The sequence below is a fragment of the Stegodyphus dumicola genome, chromosome 3, assembly GCF_044657685.1.
Source record: "Stegodyphus dumicola isolate Sdum_Otavi_A_Nest chromosome 3, ASM4465768v1".
Taxonomy (NCBI): Eukaryota; Metazoa; Arthropoda; class Arachnida; order Araneae; family Eresidae; genus Stegodyphus; species Stegodyphus dumicola.
The window spans coordinates 266,398,379-266,416,249 of NC_140770.1; the positions used below are offsets into that span (position 1 = coordinate 266,398,379).

The window sequence follows — 17,871 nt, forward strand, 5'->3', positions numbered from 1 at the left end:
GTGTGGATGAACACATTGTTGATATTTATTATTATCTTGAAAGGAGTTCTAAAAGGAAGGAAAAATTGAAACAGTTCCAACAGCTGCATAACAGCAGTTTACAATTAGAAAACTTGAATGAAGTTATAAAATCAGTTAGGATTGACACCCAGTGGAGTTTAATTGGAAAACTGAAAGGTGCTAATGGAATTTTAAAATATAGTCAACTGTCTAGAATTGTGTTGGCCATCTTGACAGTTCCCCATAGTAGTGCAGAGTGTGAGAGGATTTTCAGTGTTGTTGCATAAACGAGGACTAAATTTAGATCTAATATTAGTGATGACATATTAGAAAAACTTTTCTTAGCGAAAGCAGGCCTATGTGGCAATTGCAGTGAACAACCTCCTTTTTTTTTTCCTTAAACGATGCAAGTAATAAAAATGTTTTTTTATGTGTAAGGTATTTTTGTGTTGCTTGCATTTAAGAATAAGTTACTATTTAAAGTTAATTCATTATTAAAAACCATATTTTTATCATTTAAAAAGTCTTTTTAACATTGTGAAAAATCTCCTGATTTCTTAAAAAAATCTCCTGATTTTTGAGTGTCATAGGTTGGCAAGTATGCTATAAAATTGCATGTATTGTACAGAAATTTAGCTTTTGGGTAATTTTTTTTCTCCTACTAAATAAAATTCCCAGTTCCATACCTAATGACCCCACTCCGGATATAAATTCTTGGGGGTATTTATAGGATTTCTTGCTGATGGGGTTTAATTTACATTGGTCAAACTAAATTAAAATTTCACGCTAAAGAGCATGAGGCATATGTTAGGAAAAAGAAAACGTAGAAATCCTCACACTTTCATTTGTCAATGAATTGAAACAATAATCCATTGGCGCAATCCACATTCCAGGTTTGTCTTCCAAGTATCTCTCCTTATAAAAAGCATACTTAATCAAGTTCTTAAAATGAGGAGTGCTGAATTCATATAGTGAAAAGGACTGCAGGGGCAAAAAACTATCGCGATGCCAAATGTGCTCCTGTGTCTCAATAATGATTGTGCCCGTTATCTAACGAACAAAAAAATTTGTAGTGTCTGAAAAAATGAATATCTAGAGGCTGGATATTTCCCATAAATCCTTCAGGTACCAGTTCTTTTTGCAGGACTTTACCATCAGGTACTTCGGAAGCAGACAGTGCATGAACCTACAAGAAACAGAGATGCCATTACGGAAATATGTCCATCTATGCACAGTTCAATGATACTTTGTGGGTTGTATAACTCCTAAATGCTTGTTCCTCTGCCCCTAAGACTTCACAGTTTTTCGATTTGTGATATAAGCTTTCAGAAAATATATGGGTTTTCGTAAAACCGGTATCAAAGGAGAGAAGGTTTACTTGTTAGGCAGCTGAGGAAGATGGTTGTGTTGTTAAACTATTAAAACTAATACTGCAGAATTTATAAATGTTGCACAGATTCTTGTTATTTGACTTCTCCAATAAGCAATGTCTGGTTTCTAATTGATTAAATTTTCTTTTAAAATAAGATCTTTAGCATTCCTCCCCCCCAAAAAAAAAGCCTGTCAAATATAAACCTTTTAATAGCTAGCATACTTCAGTATGAAGGAGTAATCAATGAAAGTTCTTATCATATACTTCATTCAACTGCTCAAATAATCTAGGACCAATGTGTTGCTCCAAATTTTGTTTACTGCTTTTGGGGTGAATTGAAGAGATTGATGCTGTGTGCCACTCAGAGTTTTAGCAACTAAATGTTGTCAATTGATGATGCAATGAATTGCAAACACCCAGGGTCCATTTTGTTTGAAATGGCTTATGAAACCTCAGAAGTACCCAAACATGGCAGGTGCTCCATGTGCTGTTGCTAACATTATATTTGATAAAAGGATCATTTTTTCTGTGATATATTCAATATTGATTTGCCTTTAGTACCTGTTGTAAAAATTCTTGTGATGTGCAGTTCAGGGATTTCTTGGCCTGTAACGTACAAAACATACGCCAAATAATAGTGCTTTATTACCAGGTAAAGTTGACTCGTCCCATATATGCAAAAATGGGTCGTTTGCAGATAACTACATAAGAAGCTTTCAACATCACTCATTCCATTGATACAGCTTTGAACTGTGTTTTTGCTTAAAGGAATTCTTTTGAATGTATCATTAGCAGGTTTGTGTAGAAAAGTGTTAAAACTTCTCCAGTGGCTGACAAAGTTAGTTGTACTCTGATAATATGTGGCTTTCCTGGTTTTGCTATAAGTAGTAAGATATTTTTTAGACACTTGCAAACCATCATCGTCTCTTTTTGACTTTGAAGCAAACATACTGTCTATTGTGATTCTCTTCTGAATGTTTTTTTTTTAAGTGCTTGATAGTATTTTGTATCTTTGCCTGTTTTATCAGGATGACACCTTCTCAGATGATACTCCAGCTTGGATGGTTTCATAAATTCATTGTTCAAAACTTTGTTGTATAACAGTCACATGGGCAGATGTGTGCCTGAAAATGGCAGAATAAAGCCAAACTTCTAATACTTACTGCCTACATTTCTGTTTAGTAGCAGTTATCTGATCAGTAGATTCAGACATGTTTAACCTTATTTTAATCTTGAGTTAGGTATAGGTGGGTTTTTTTTAGATAAGTTGGGGCATTATTTTTACCAGGTTGTAGTACTCACTAAATAATCTGTAAAATTACCTTAAAAAAGCGTTAAAGAAAACAAATTAAAAATCCCACTTTATGTCAGCCATAAACTGTATTAATCCCGTCAAAGGCAAAACATAACTACTTACTTGATCTGAAAGTAGGTTATACTCTTTATAATATAAAATACTTTCGTGAGGGATGCTTTGTTCATTCGAAGGTTCAACAAAGGTAGCTCTCAGGAGAGGGATGCAACCAGCTTTTTATTTCTCTGTTAAGTATTTAGTTTTAGTGTATGAATATTAAAAGAAACGACTTTTATTCAAGATTTGGTATTAATCAACATTTTCTACACTTTGTGTTGTTTAATTTATGAAACATGTTGAAAAATCATCTAAATCTATAGATAAATAGATACATTTATTTTTTAAGTTTGGGAAAAGAGGGGGGGGGCATGATCTTCTAATAGTGGTGAAAGGGATGCATGGGGTAAAAAAGGTTGAGGATCCCTAGTGTAGTCTATTTATTTAATTTTACAAAATTGTACATGGCTTTCATTATATATGGGTATGTAATGATTTACAGGTGATTGCAGTTCTCCAACAGAGAAAAACCCTTTGGTAAGTTTCCTTATAAACTGTTTCCATTTTGCTGTTTGATAATTTTACATTTCCTTACATTTAATTTTTTATAAATGTATATTATTCCTTACATTTTATTTATTTTTTATTACAATTTTACATTTTATTTTTAGCTCTAGAGTTGCTAATAGTCTTAATTCTCCCTTATTTGTCCTTACCACCTTTGTGTCTGCATCACTTTTCAAATAGAAACTTGTTGTCACTAAATACTATCACCATGTATTAAAGAAATATTGTAGTGAGTGTAAAAAAAAAATGTATGGTAACATTTAGCACTCTATTTTGAATTTTAAAAAAATCTGCTTTTAGATGTATTGTGATTTTACTGGTGAATTTTATGTGGCTTAATGTGAAGAAAGCATTTTTTAAAAATAGAATTAAAACAACAGTAAAAAGTTGTACTAGCATTAGTAAGTCAAAAGCAGATTGCTAAATTCAGCGAGAGCATAAAAAATTTTAACAAACTTTCTGGTCTGACATTAAAATTTGAATCTTTAATCCTTTCAGATTTTTAAAAAAATTTATTTATTAATTTATTTTACTGCTTTTACTAGGTAATATCACTTGATGACAGTCCCGACCATCGAGAAAGTGATAAAAGTCTTTTGTCTGGTATGTATGAATAGCAGCATTCCTTTTTTGGGAGTATCATATTTATTATTTCTGCTAATATATGTTTGGTTTGTGCACTTTTATTTAGGCAGAATTATGGTATTTCGTGTTTGTTTTGTGTGCTTTTTGTTTATATTTTATTTGCCAACCTTAGGGGGGAAAAAAATCAAAACGTTTTTCATGTAACAGAAAGTAACAGTCTTATGAAATGAAATGGAACTACACATGTCTTTACAAGCCATTTTTGACATATTTTTCTCAGTGTTTTGATGAATTCGGCACACTTAGAAAACAGCAATTATTATAGCACAAGAGGAAAGAATAGCCTGTATAAAATTTGAAATTAAATCACTGAAGCAAGCCAAGTAAACTGCTTGGATTATGTTTGTTGAATTGATTATGAAAAATTTTTACACAAAATGTATTGTTTTTATTAGTAAATTTTGAAAATTTTCTGTCCTTAAAATGAGTTTTATGAAAAGGAAAATTACAGCATATTTGTATCATACACTATGCAAAATATGCATTTTAATATACTTATTACATTAATGAAAAGTTTTACTTACAAATGTAATTCATTAAACATAAATCATAGTTATTATTGAACAAAGTGCATTTTTTCTCTATAAATTTTAAAACAATTTTTCACATACTTATTATGAATAAAATAATTCCTTATAAAACTTATATAATTCTTCTTTCATTTCATATATTGCCTGTTACTCTGTGTTTGTAAATTTCAAACATAAATCCATTTGAAAGTTAGTTTTAATTATTCAGAATAACTCTCTATGCAAATAATTTTGACAGACTTTTTTTTTTTTTTTTTTTTTTTTGGTACTCAAAATAGTTTATTTATTTTTAGTTTATTAAAAATTTTCTTTTCTAGTATGTAACTAATAGCTAATAAAGAGGTATATCGTGACAAAAAATTCTGGAAGGTTGTGAGAAGTTGCTGGAAAGGCAGTAGTAAGGAAAGAATGTGCAGTAGTTCGAATTGATATTGCAAACTTAGTACTTGCACCAGTAAGTTTCTATTTGAAGTATTCGGCCACCATGAATCATTTGCGATAAGTTATTTGAAGCAGGGCTGTAATCTTATGTATCATTGCATCATGTACCACATGCAACCTATTGATTGCCATGAGAGAATAGCAAGGAATTAGAGAAGTGAAATGGGGAATTTAATTTTAGTCAATTGATGTATTAACGAGTTCTGTTTCTTTGAATCAGAATGATTAGCAGTAGAATTTTAGTTCAAAGAACTGGTGAGGGTTTCCACAGAATCTCAAAGAAAGATTTAATTGCAACATTTGGAATAAAGGCTTGGAAAATTATCAGTTTGATTTTTTGGCTTGGAAAATTATCAGTGAAAATTGGCTGTTTTCATAATGCAGTGACATAGCTGAACAGTTGAGATGATGTCCCCTTTATCGACTGTTGAACATGATAGTGCAGGACATCATAATACTGGCTTATAAGTAATGAGGTACTGCAACAATTGCCCACATACTGTTGACTGTATGTTGCATGAATTTTGAGGAGAAGAAAAGAAATGTACTAGACACTTAAAGCACCCTTTCCCTTGAATGTTCTCAATTAAAATTCATAAAGAGGTTAAAAAGATAATCTTCATTTTTTATCATAAATGAATAATCCAATCCAATTGATTATTTGGTCAAAGTAAGTATCTAACTCAGATCCTGTTAAGTTATTGCATGCTCAAAATTAGGACCTGCTTATACCAGAGATTTTATTTAACTATAGATATAAAATATTACTATACAAATAAAAGTATTTACTAAATCGTCAGTATTTCTGTTTTGTAAGACTAAAGATTTATAAATTTTCAAAAATAAATACTATAATTAATTTATAGATTTACAAAAGTACAGTACAAAGTCCGAAATCCGGATTCGTCGAGACGTCTGCAATTCCGGATTTGGGATTTTTCCGGATATTAGATCATCAGTTTAAATCTAGTAAGATGGCATGTAGAAATTATAAAATTAAAAATATGAAATAATGAAGTATTTATGATCTAAAGCCGTGTTTCCCAACGTGGGGCCCACACCCCATAAGAGGGCAATGCGACTGTTTAGGGGGCAATTCGAAAATGGACTCGTCCAGAGTTTAAGGGGACAAAGGGCATTCAAACGGGACAAAGAATGTTCTAAATATGTTTCATGAAGTCAAAATTTTTCGAAATTTCATTTTTTATTCCCCAAAATAAAGAAAAATGTAAGTTATGTATACGTAAAAAAGTTTTTAAACAGCGTTGCATTTTAAATATTTTATAAAGAATTCTCGCTGTAGACATGGACATTTAAATGCTTTTAAAGGCATTTAAATGTACATGTCTGTCATTATGTTGGAAAGAATAATGTGTGCTTTCCAAACGTTTCGCGCATATTTCAGCCAACAAATTTATTTTATTTTTTACTGTAGGAATGGCAACTTGTATATTATTCTTTCCTTGAATGGCAACATCAGCTGCTTTCAGCTTTGTTTATATTGATCTTATATTTATTTATTTCTTTCAGCCCTTAGTGAAATGAGGGGTGCAAGCAAGAAAAAACATTTGTCGGTATTCGATGGCATATTTAAAATTTGGATTCATACCCGGTCTATAAACGGTCAACTTTTGTCTTTTTATGCCAATAATGCCCGACCAACAAATCAATGAAACTAGGTCATCTTGAGGCGCATTTGAAGGTGAAACATAATGCTGATATTAATTCAGATTCGAATTATTTTCACATTTTAAGGAAAATTTTTGAAAATAAAGTAATATTAAAGTGTCTATTTTCTGTTCATAATGCAACTGTTAATCGTGCTCTTGAGGCTATTTATCAAATTTCATTACTGATTGCTTAATCTGGGAAAAGTTGTACTATAGGGAAGAATTTAATCAAACCATCAATATCAGCATTTAAAACTGTTCTAGACAAAGACATTAAAGCTATGCCACTAATTAACAATACTGTTTGCAGAAAAAAGATTAAATGAGTGAGGATATTGAAATACAACTTGTTGAAAAGCTGAAAATAAAAAAATTTTCGGTGCAAATGGATGAACCAACTTTGAGATACAGTGAGGCCGTACTTGTAACTTATGTAAGATATATTCATAAAGGGGATTTTCCCGAAGAAATGTTCTGTAAATCATTACAAAGCGCCACTACCTCCAAAGATATTTATAGTAAGCTAAAAAATTACTTAGATGTAAAAAATATAGTACATCTTGTACTGCAGATGGTGCTCCTAATATGATGGTTGAAAAATAAAATAATGCACAGAATAAGAAAAAGGGTTGCTTAAAATTGATAAAAGATGAGAATCCAGAAATGCTTCTTGTGCATTGTGTTATTCACAGAGAAAACTTGGTAGCTAAAAACAATTCACCTGTTCTAAATGAAGTACTAAATTCAGTTGTAAAGTGTATCAATGCTATTAAGCTAGGGCCAAATGTGAACATCTTTTCAAGTTACTTTATGAAGAACAAAATGAAGACTATATGAGACTTGTACTTCACACTGAAGTAAGAAGGCTGTTGAAAGGGAACTGCTTGGAAAGATTTATGGAACTATTTGATACTCTTAGTTATTTTTTAAGCGTCAAACCTGAAATGAAAAATCCATTAACAGATGATAACAAGGCAATTGTGAGTTATTTAGCGCATATCTTTGAAAACTTAAGTATATTAAATAAACAACTCTGAGGAGCAAATAAAACTTATGATGCAAAAGGAAGATATTTGGTTTCATTATCTTTGTTGAATTATGTCAGGCATTTACTATTTACTACAAAAATTTTGAAAAGTCTCATTGGCTCCAAAAACGTGACGTGACTACCGCTATGCTTGTTATTGATACCACTATACTTGTTATTGCCGATCATCTGAAAATTTTATTGACTGATTTAAAAGATTTTCTAACTTAAAACAAATTGATTTTCCAACTTAGATGATGCAGCCAATGCTAGTGGATTTGGCTGATATTTCAAATATGCTGTAAAAAGAAGAACTCGCAGAAATGCAGAATGATGAGCCAATTAAAACATTATTTAATATAAAAGGTGCGATGACATAGCTTTGTGAGAAAACCGGAATCAGATATCCAAATGCAACAAAATTTGCAAAAGAGAACTATTGTTACCATTTCCATCTTCATATGTTGCTGAATGCGGATTTAGTGCCATAAATGATTTGCTGCTTTCTTAAATAAATAAATAAATAAATAAATAAAAATTTGGTTGGATATAATGAAACCGGTAGACTTGAGACTCAAGTTATCTAAATTGGAAAATGACATAAAATTTCTTTGCGGTAAGTATCAAGCGCAAGGAACTCGCTAAATTTAAATAATAAAAATTACTAATACTTAAAACGAAAAACTTTCACTAAAATGAGTTTTTCCTTGAATTTCAATTCTCCATGTTTTTGAAAGTTCACTTACTGTGTTTGCTCACAAAATTTCGTAGTCATTTCTTCCTAAAAGCTATCATTCAAGTTTCTTTCGTGAATATTTCAATTTTTAAGTATTAAAAATTATGTATATGCTAGGGGAGCTTAAAAATTTTAGAGAGGATTAGGTGGGGCATAGCACAAAAAAGGTTGGGAAACACTGACCTAAAGGGTATCAAAATCTACGAAAAAAGTTTAATATTTATTATTTTACCGTATTAAAGATTTCTTTCAATGTAAGTTGTTTAAATTGCTTCATTTTTGTGTGCTAATACTATCTCTTTAATTCTGTAGACAGACATAATCTCTTGTTCAGTTACATTGTTAAAGTCCTGTAACTGCTGTTTCGAGAATTCCGACTAACTTGTCAATCGAAATTTTCTTGTTTTCGGTAACTTCTCTGTCACTTTCTTCACTATCAGTAGCGGTATTTTCTGGATCTAGAACCATACTACAGATTTCACCATTCATTAATTGATTTATGATTGAGAAGCATTGTCATCATAATGAAAAACTTCTTTTATACTTCATTTATTACTGCTTCTCCGTATTTCTTTACAAAATCCATTAATTGGAAATTTTCACATTTGTTTTGCAATATCCGAAAACCTTTAAAATTAGTGGCTGTCATCATCAAATTTAGCTATCCTTCACTATACATATTTAGCTATGCATCGTGAGCTTGACGACTAACGACAAGTTCTTCCATTAAATTTTATCTTGCTTCTAGTATGCACTGAGACAATTAAGCCTGAATTGTATTAGTTTAGTTATTTATTATACTTATGTCTATTTCATGCACATGCTTAAGGCTTATCAGGCTGCATTCAGACGGCGGCGTAAAGGGCATAGAGGCATAAAATACAGGAGTTCCGTTCACTCCTGCGAGAATGGTGTGTAAGCCGTGGCCAATGAGAGAAGCTAAATTTGCGCATGCGTGGATGTGTCTATAACTTTCCCACGCTGTTCTCCTGCTTGATTGATTTCCCACGTTCGCTCTGCTTGTTTCAGGACAGCGAAATCTTCTGCAGAACACTGCTTTGTTTTAGCCTCGCTGTGATTGGTCAACGCTTATCTCAAACTTGACGTAAAGTTGAAAACTTTGAACCCTATGCCACGAGCCCTAAACCAGATTTCATGACGTAGCACAGACTGGTTGCCTTGGCAACGGAGTTCGGCTTTAAACACTTATGCCCTTTATGCCTCCTTCTGAACGCAGCTTCAGAGTTCTGAATAAATAAATTACCACATATACTTAAGCCTTATTGATGGCCGATGCTAGATATCTTACCACCTGATGCAGTTTCTGTGGGTCCTAAATTCTGCGACTGGGTGTGGCCATACGATCAATTACTAACATAAAAAAATTGTTTAGGCAACACTTCATAAGTCATTACTCAAGTTGTCATGTTTTGATAAACATGCGGTGATGAAAGGAAAGTATAATAAATAATGATTCACCAGGTTGGCGTCAGATCAGTGATGTATCTATGGGAATGTTTTGGTTCAAAATGTAGGCCAAGCAGATACACAGCAATGGAGCCAAATTACTGATCATGCAAATTTATGCTAAAATGATTACTTCTTCAATAACAAGGTATTTTATCTAGTGTCGAAGTGAAATTAAGAATTGGGACTCTGCAGATGTTTTATTATGCGTGGAGGAGGGGAATCAAATGCGCATGCGTAAAGCCTATGAGAAAAACATTGATGGTGGTTTTGAGGTCCGGATTTTAGATTATTCCGGATAATAGACGTCTCGATTTCGGACTTTGTACTGTATTACTGTAATAATGTGTTGATTTTGCTGTATTGACAAAAAGTATGTATTGAATTTTAAAATGCTGGTTTTTTATACATAGGTGTATCTTCACTAAAAGATATGAAACTTACACCGTTGGTAAGTTTTTTTTCTTCTTTTTTTTCCAAAGGGGCGTTGTCCCTGAAGAACTATTATTTTCATTTTGCGTTGAATCACTATAAACGGCAAATCACTTTTCAAACTGTTGCCACCAAATGTTACAGTCCTGCATTATATTTTAAGAAATTAAATAATGAAAAATTTTTGTAAATGTATGTATTGTGATAAAATTTCTCGCATTGTGATAAAACGACAGTAAATAGAGCCATAGAATTTTGAATGACGTAATCCTCCTACGAATATGGGCATGTGAAAGACCAACTTTGGAATTTGTTTTATTATCGATTTCATATTTTGTAGAACTTTAATAAATTTTTGAGTAACAAACTCAAGGATTTAAAAGCGAGCAATGGCAACACTCTACGGGGGGGACCTTTTTATCTCCAGCGCACGGAACTGTGTATCGGAAATTCTAAAGATATGCTCATTATAAAGTTACTTTGCTACATTGCTATTGAACTGAATTTTCTGGGTTTAAGTGCAAAGAACATGATATTTAATAAATAAAGGTAACACACGAAATGTTAAAAAAATGCTCCTTTGGACGTAATTTAAAATCTGAACCCTTTCAGATTTTTTTAAATTTATTTATTTATTTATAAATTTGTTTTTACTGTGTATATGAGTGTTTTTCCCACTTAATACCCATTTCTGTTCGTAACAGGTAGTAAATGTAGAAGACAGTCCTAAACATGATGGAAACAGTGAGATTTTATCCCCGGATTGTGAGTTTATTTCATTTTCTTATTTACCTTATTTACATGCATAAATTTATATTTCAAAAAATACATATGTAAGTGATATATATATATATATATATACACACACACATACTAACACACACACACATATGCTCATATGTAGGCTTATTTATGTATATGAACGTAGTATATTTTGTGAATATGTTAGGTATATGAACTCCAGCTTGTAAAGATTTGCTGGACCATAACTAATCAAAATAAAGATTTTCCTCTTTTACTTATATTTTAAGCTCTTTATTATAATAGACGAATCGGATTTTCATCCTTAAATGGAAAATATCATTCATTCCTTTTGTATTATTGTGTCAGTGCATTTTACATGTTCTGTATTAAGTAGAATGTGAAACCTGTAGTATGCCATTCTGGTGTATGAAGCTTTAAAACAAAGACAATGAGAAGCCATGATAGCTTTTATATTTAATGCTAACATTGAATTTATATATTTCATTCCTGGAATGCTGTAATACTTCCATCATGAGGTGGGTTCTCGACATATGAACATGCACACTGTGCAAAAAAAAGGAGGCAGTTCTATATCTCCCGTTCTACTGAGCCGATTGACAAAATTCAAAATTGTGTTTTACATGTCTCGAAAGCACGACTTACGCTATATATTACATTTATATGTAGCATTTTTCTAACATAGATATGCTTAGAAAATTGGACTTTTTCTGAAATGACATACCGATTTTTTTCCAAGTTTTGATTCTACAACTCAAATTATGCCTAGATGTTAAATTTATAATTTTTAGTGAGAAATTTATGTAGAAATTTAAATATTTATCTTGGCACATTTTTTTCACTTTGTGCCAAGAATAATTCAATTGGCGAACTCTTTAATTTATAACAACCTATTTTCCTTTCCTTTTTACTTCCTTGTACAAAGTAAAAAGGAAGTATTGTAATAGCGAAAAGTTTCAGGCAGCATATTTCAATGAAAATATTCATTTTGACCTCTTTTGAATGCAATTTAGCGATGTTTTTGCGTGATATCTGTACGTAAGGACAGAATAAAAGACTGTTTTCCTCCAAGAAAATTATAAAACTGCTTTAAAATGAATTCTCAAGAGAATTTTTCGTGGCATCTGTACGAACGTATGTATGTACGTACGTATCTCGCATAACTCAAAAACAAATAGCCTCAGAACGTTGAAATTTTGTATATAGGAGGACTACTATAACATGTAGATATGCACCTCGTATTTTGGCTGCAATCGGCCCCGCCAAACGTATATAAATATATTTATATATATATCCACTCTGTTATCCGACTCAGTGATCTGTTTCTTTACTCTTATATGTTTGTAAATTGTACATTTTTTGCTTTAAAAATGATTGAATTATGTTGTTCTTATCTTCCGGTTAAGGTTTTTATGCCTTTTGTAAATCTGTATGCAATATTTTTAGAATTATCAACAATTTTTAAGTTGTTTGTGCCGCTAAGCCTAATAATTTTTTTGATGGCGGCCATTGCTTGTTTACATTTGAAACAGCAGAGTAGTGGATTTGTTGCCAATCTAGAGAAACATAGCTTCGCAACAACAAAGATAATGCCTTCATTTATTATTGTGAATTAAATCGTGCTTAATCCTTTTTGGAATGTTTTCGAGGAAATAAGTGTTTAAGATTTACTTCGTAATTTTTAATACAGATATTTTGAGTTTTTATGTATTTTTGCCTTGTCGCGAAGCGAGAACTGAATTAATTGAATGAGAAATACTCAATCATCTGTGAAAAACTGTTTCTTTTTTGTTTTGCTTGCTTAATTTCTTTTATACATCGTTCTAGCTTTATTATAGTATTTGAATAGAACATGTAGCAACGATTAGATAATTCTTTAAATGATATAAATTTCGTGCATTCGGAGTTATAATATGAACGAAATATAATACTGTTAGTGAACCTATCGCCAGAGTGTCGCTATGGTAAACAAATAGAGTGAATTTTAAAGAATGCATTTATTCTATTGTGGTTTATGCGCTGTCGGCGAAGTAGATTTAATTCAATCCAATATGTTTAAACGAAATGCAAGGAAAAGTGCGTATAATTTACTATTCCGTACAAGGAAGTTATGTGGTGTACACATCAGATTTTTTTCATTGAACATGAGTGGAAAAAAGGTCATCTTTCATACTTTCAAATAAATTTAACAATGTGCGTAAACCGCATTTGCCGTTATTATCGCTTATAACAAATATGCCAAATTTCAAAGCGTGCCAATATGTAAATTCACGTATAACTTAGGAAACTTGGAAGGGAAACCCTAATTTTTTGCAGGTATGCTTAGAAATACATCTACTTTAAGCTGATTGTAAGAATTTTATAGTTTACAATTCAAATTTTTTTCAAAAAATTTATAAAAGTTATTTAAAAATAAATCTGAAAAAATGGGTGAATATTATTTGGAATGAACCTAAATTTTGAAATGTGAAAGGAAGAATAAAAAATTTTAATAAAAAGAAAGATATATTATTAATTATATACTAAATTCAATTAGCACTGAAGAGCTAAAATTGAGAGCTAATTTTTTAAAAACTAGTGCGATTTTAACAAAACTTGAATTAAATCGTGCTTAATCCTTTTTGGAATGTTTTCGAGGAAATAAGTGTTTAAGATTTACTTCGTAATTTTTAATACAGATATTTTGAGTTTTTATGTATTTTTGCCTTGTCGCGAAGCGAGAACTGAATTAATTGAATGAGAAATACTCAATCATCTGTGAAAAACTGTTTCTTTTTTGTTTTGCTTGCTTAATTTCTTTTATACATCGTTCTAGCTTTATTATAGTATTTGAATAGAACATGTAGCAACGATTAGATAATTCTTTAAATGATATAAATTTCGTGCATTCGGAGTTATAATATGAACGAAATATAATACAAGTTATAATATGAATAATGGAGTTATAATATGAACGAAATATAATAAAGTTAGGCATCATTTGAGTCATAGAATCGAAATATGGAAAATCCTGATTTTGTGTCAAAATACCTATAATAGAAAAATGCTATATATAAATTTAATACAGTCGTTCTGTCGAGACATGAAAATTGCAAGTTGAATTTTGTCAATTCGCTCAGTAGAATGGGAGATATAGAATTGCCCCCCTTTTTTTGCGCAGTGTGCATGTAATGATGTAAGCATTTTCATAAAGAATACATAGATGATGACCAACCATTTTATTATAACATGAACAAATAAACAGATATAATTTACATAAATTTATTAACGTAAAATTTCTGTTGGTTTATAGCATATCGTATCTAAGCCTTATTATGACATTCTCTTTTGTAACCTTGGCTCCGTGTCTTATGGGAAAGTTAGGAAGGCATGTACTAAAGCTAAAGTGTATGTATGGTGGTATTCATCATATCATGACAAAATATCGCTCTTAAATGATTTGATTGCATCTGTCAGTGACCTGTCAAATCCATGTGTAAACATTTCTTGAAGAAACATAACTGAATGTTTGTATATCATATGTAATAATTAAAAATTTCCTACAGCACATTATAATGATCCGAATTCAAGTATATTTCAGATAGGTTAAAAAAATTAATGTAGACACCACATGGCATCCTTGTATGGCCTATTAAATTATGGACAATTATTTCTGCACCTCATTTAAAAATATTTCCTCAAATTTCTTTAGATGTATATTTCTTATTCAATAAATTAATTTCCTACTTCACAGCAAGGCAAAAATACATAAAAACTCAAAATATCTTCATTAAAAATTGTAAAATACAGAAAAACTAAAACACAATATAGTTAAAAACAGTTCAAAATCAATTTTTGCAATGGAAATTTTTGCAATTTTTGCAATGGAAGTTTCAATGTGAAAACAAACAATGCGGCCAATGGGTAGGAAGATAAAATTTTAGGTGTGCCAAAATTCAGTTAACCTTTGGCCTCACTGGGCAGAGAAATTCTGAAATTGGTGCAACAGCTGACTGAATTTCCTATACTACTAAGAGTTTCATGGGTAAACAAAAACTACTTCATTAGGCTCAGCTTCGCTTACACATTTAAATTGTAAATGATTCTACAACTATTGCCTACAACCTTAACTAGAACATAAGAATAACATAAAACCAATTATTTTTAAAGCAAAAAATGCACAATTTACCATCATATATGAATAAAAATCTGTGCTCACTGGGCCAGGTAAGGGGGGAGGAATATATATATGTATATATTGATGTTGTTGTATATATATGTAGTATTTGTTGCTTTTGCGTGGTTTTGTAATAGATTGAATGCACACAGAACCAGTGATACCTTGATACAACTTATTTTACCAAAAGAAACACTTTACAGTTTTGGAATTTTCCACAAAAATATTCACACAGCTCTTCACAGTATCAGAGAATAGAATCAGTAGTTACACTTCAGACTACTAAGGACATTAAATGCAACTTAATGCAAAGCTCATCTGAAGAGCAAAGCTAACATAGAGTTATCTCAATACTTCACACCACGTTGAACTAACTACTACTTCTGAGAATCTGATACTCCTTCCATTATATCCCCTGGCCGCTTGAAAAATCTCTGATGCTTTCTGCTTCTTGGAATTAGTGAAAGGTGTATGAGGGCCAGATATGGTTACTGTTATATAGGAATCAATTAGTTATTCAATTACAATATCCATTACAGTTGCACAGGGACTGGACCAAAATGTCACCAAGCTCGGCATAGAATTACGTTAAGAATATAATGATTAAGAATGTATTTTTATTTTTCCGGCAGAGCATCGTTTCTCTCAAGCTTTTCATGTTACATTATACAGAAAAATATAATTTCACATATAATTCACTAAAATTATCTTTGTACAAAATTTATAACAATATGCATACAACAAGTTGCAATCAAAAGGTAATGTGTGTAACTACATGTTACAGCAGTCTCGTATACAAAATTTATGTGTTCTATGTCTATCAGTTTTTCAGTTAGGCAAGATACATCCGTACAGATGTCATGAAAAAAATCTCTTCTCAATCCATTTTAAATCCGTTTTGGAAAAAGAGTCTCTTATTCTGTCCATACGTACAAATGTCATGCAAAAACATGATTCAGATGGATCCAAAAGCAGTCAAAATGGATATTTTTGTTAAAATATGATACCCAAAATTTTTCATAATTACCTTGCTTCTTTACTTTGTATAAGGAAGTGAAAAGGATTGGGAGAAAGCATTTCCAGAAGCTTTTGATTTAAAAATAAATGACACTTTGAGTAGAAAGGGAAATTTTGAATTCAAATTGTTATTTTTTGTTAATGTTGATATAGAAGGTAAGTTTAACACATTCACTGCCATTGATGTGCTGGAATGTCAGAATGGTTCCACTTTGTGTGTCAACTACGTCCTGAGACATTTGTCGATTATCACAAGTTATATATGCTTTAGTTTACTGAAATTGAAAAAAAGAGGCTGTTTAGATACATTAGTGAAGCATTATTTTCTTTTTTTTGCATGCAGGGTTTTTCAAACTTTGTTTTTGAATTTTTTTTCTCTGCATGTTTAAAAATGGCGGATGGTACATGTATGGCTGAACCAAGAAAAGGAAAGTAAATGAAAATTTAACTGATTCCCAAACATTAGAATTATTAGGAAAGGGGTGACCTTTTCAATTATGAGAGCACAGACGATGAAGACTACGACTGGGATTCTCCAAGTGAATCTAAAGGCGATAGTGATATTGTGTTGGTCATCATCGAAATGTCAGATTCTGAGACAGAAGGCAACAACACACTTCAACAATTACTGGTGGTTACACACAGACACCACATATGAGTGCAGTGACTGTGCAGACAAACCAAGGTGTTGCTTGAACTGCTGTGAAATGTACTGTAGATGATAATGTTGTTACTGTTTTCTAAACAAATGACATTTCACTAGCAATAAGTTTATAATTTTTGTATTCTTTTCATGCTTTTAATTATGCATTATATATAATTTGCCACATTATATAATCTTTAGAGGTGTGTGGTTTTATGCAGTATATCAATAATTTATTAGAATAATGATCAAATGTGCTAGAGCATCAATAGCACATGATAAGTTGAACTTGATGTGCCACTAAAGTACTAGAGTGTCAAGGGAACCAAAAAAAAAAAAAAAAAAAAAAAAAAAATTACACTAAGCATGAAAATAAAATGTATTTCCATTTTTCTAGTTTTGCTAGCAAAATACTAAGGACATTTTTAACCATTAAAATACTGCCTGGCTTCTAAGGATGGAAATATTATTTTCACTGGCAGCAAATGTATTAAAACATCATATAATGGTGATGTTTTAACATCATTATATTCCAGACTTGTCACAAGATCATTAAAAAGGCTACAACTTCAACAGGTAACTCAAAACCAACTTTATTTAACATTTAAAAGGTAAAAATGCATCTTGCAAGCAGTTAAATACTTAAAATGAAAACAATCACAAGCCAACTTCAAACATCAACTACAAACAGGCAAGAAGTGACTCTTTTGGTGAAAATGTTCAAATTTTTGTCCTCATGCTGTGATGAACAAACAAACACTTTGAGCAGTAAAAATGAATGTTGCCACTTTCTGCAATGAGATTGTTCCGCCATATCTTGTTCCAAGGCAACAGAAAAGGAATTAAGTATATGGTGTATCAAAAAAGAAACTTGGCAAGATCATCCAAATTTTAAAACTTTACTTGAATAAATCTAGTCTTCCTTTCCTTTAGAGTAACACTATTGTGTATCTAGGCATTTATTTTTGTCATAGTCCAGCACTTGCATTGTTAAAGGAATGTTTTTTCGTAGTCCTTTAATTGAAATGTGCCAAATAACTGAATTTTATGCTTTA

The 17,871-nt window shown here is 31.3% G+C and overlaps 1 protein-coding gene across 2 annotated transcripts in view; it reads left to right on the forward strand.

Moving 5' to 3' along the window:
- Positions 1-17,871, forward strand: part of row (zinc finger domain-containing protein relative of woc) — a 236,958-nt gene that overhangs the window by 174,273 nt on the left and 44,814 nt on the right. For both annotated transcript variants that reach the window (XM_085814104.1, XM_085814106.1), the window contains exons 36-39: positions 3,226-3,260; positions 3,836-3,893; positions 10,220-10,257; positions 10,943-11,003. In XM_085814104.1, coding sequence (XP_085670230.1) covers positions 3,226-3,260; positions 3,836-3,893; positions 10,220-10,257; positions 10,943-11,003 — 192 coding nt within the window. The remainder of the gene's footprint in view (positions 1-3,225; positions 3,261-3,835; positions 3,894-10,219; positions 10,258-10,942; positions 11,004-17,871) is intronic.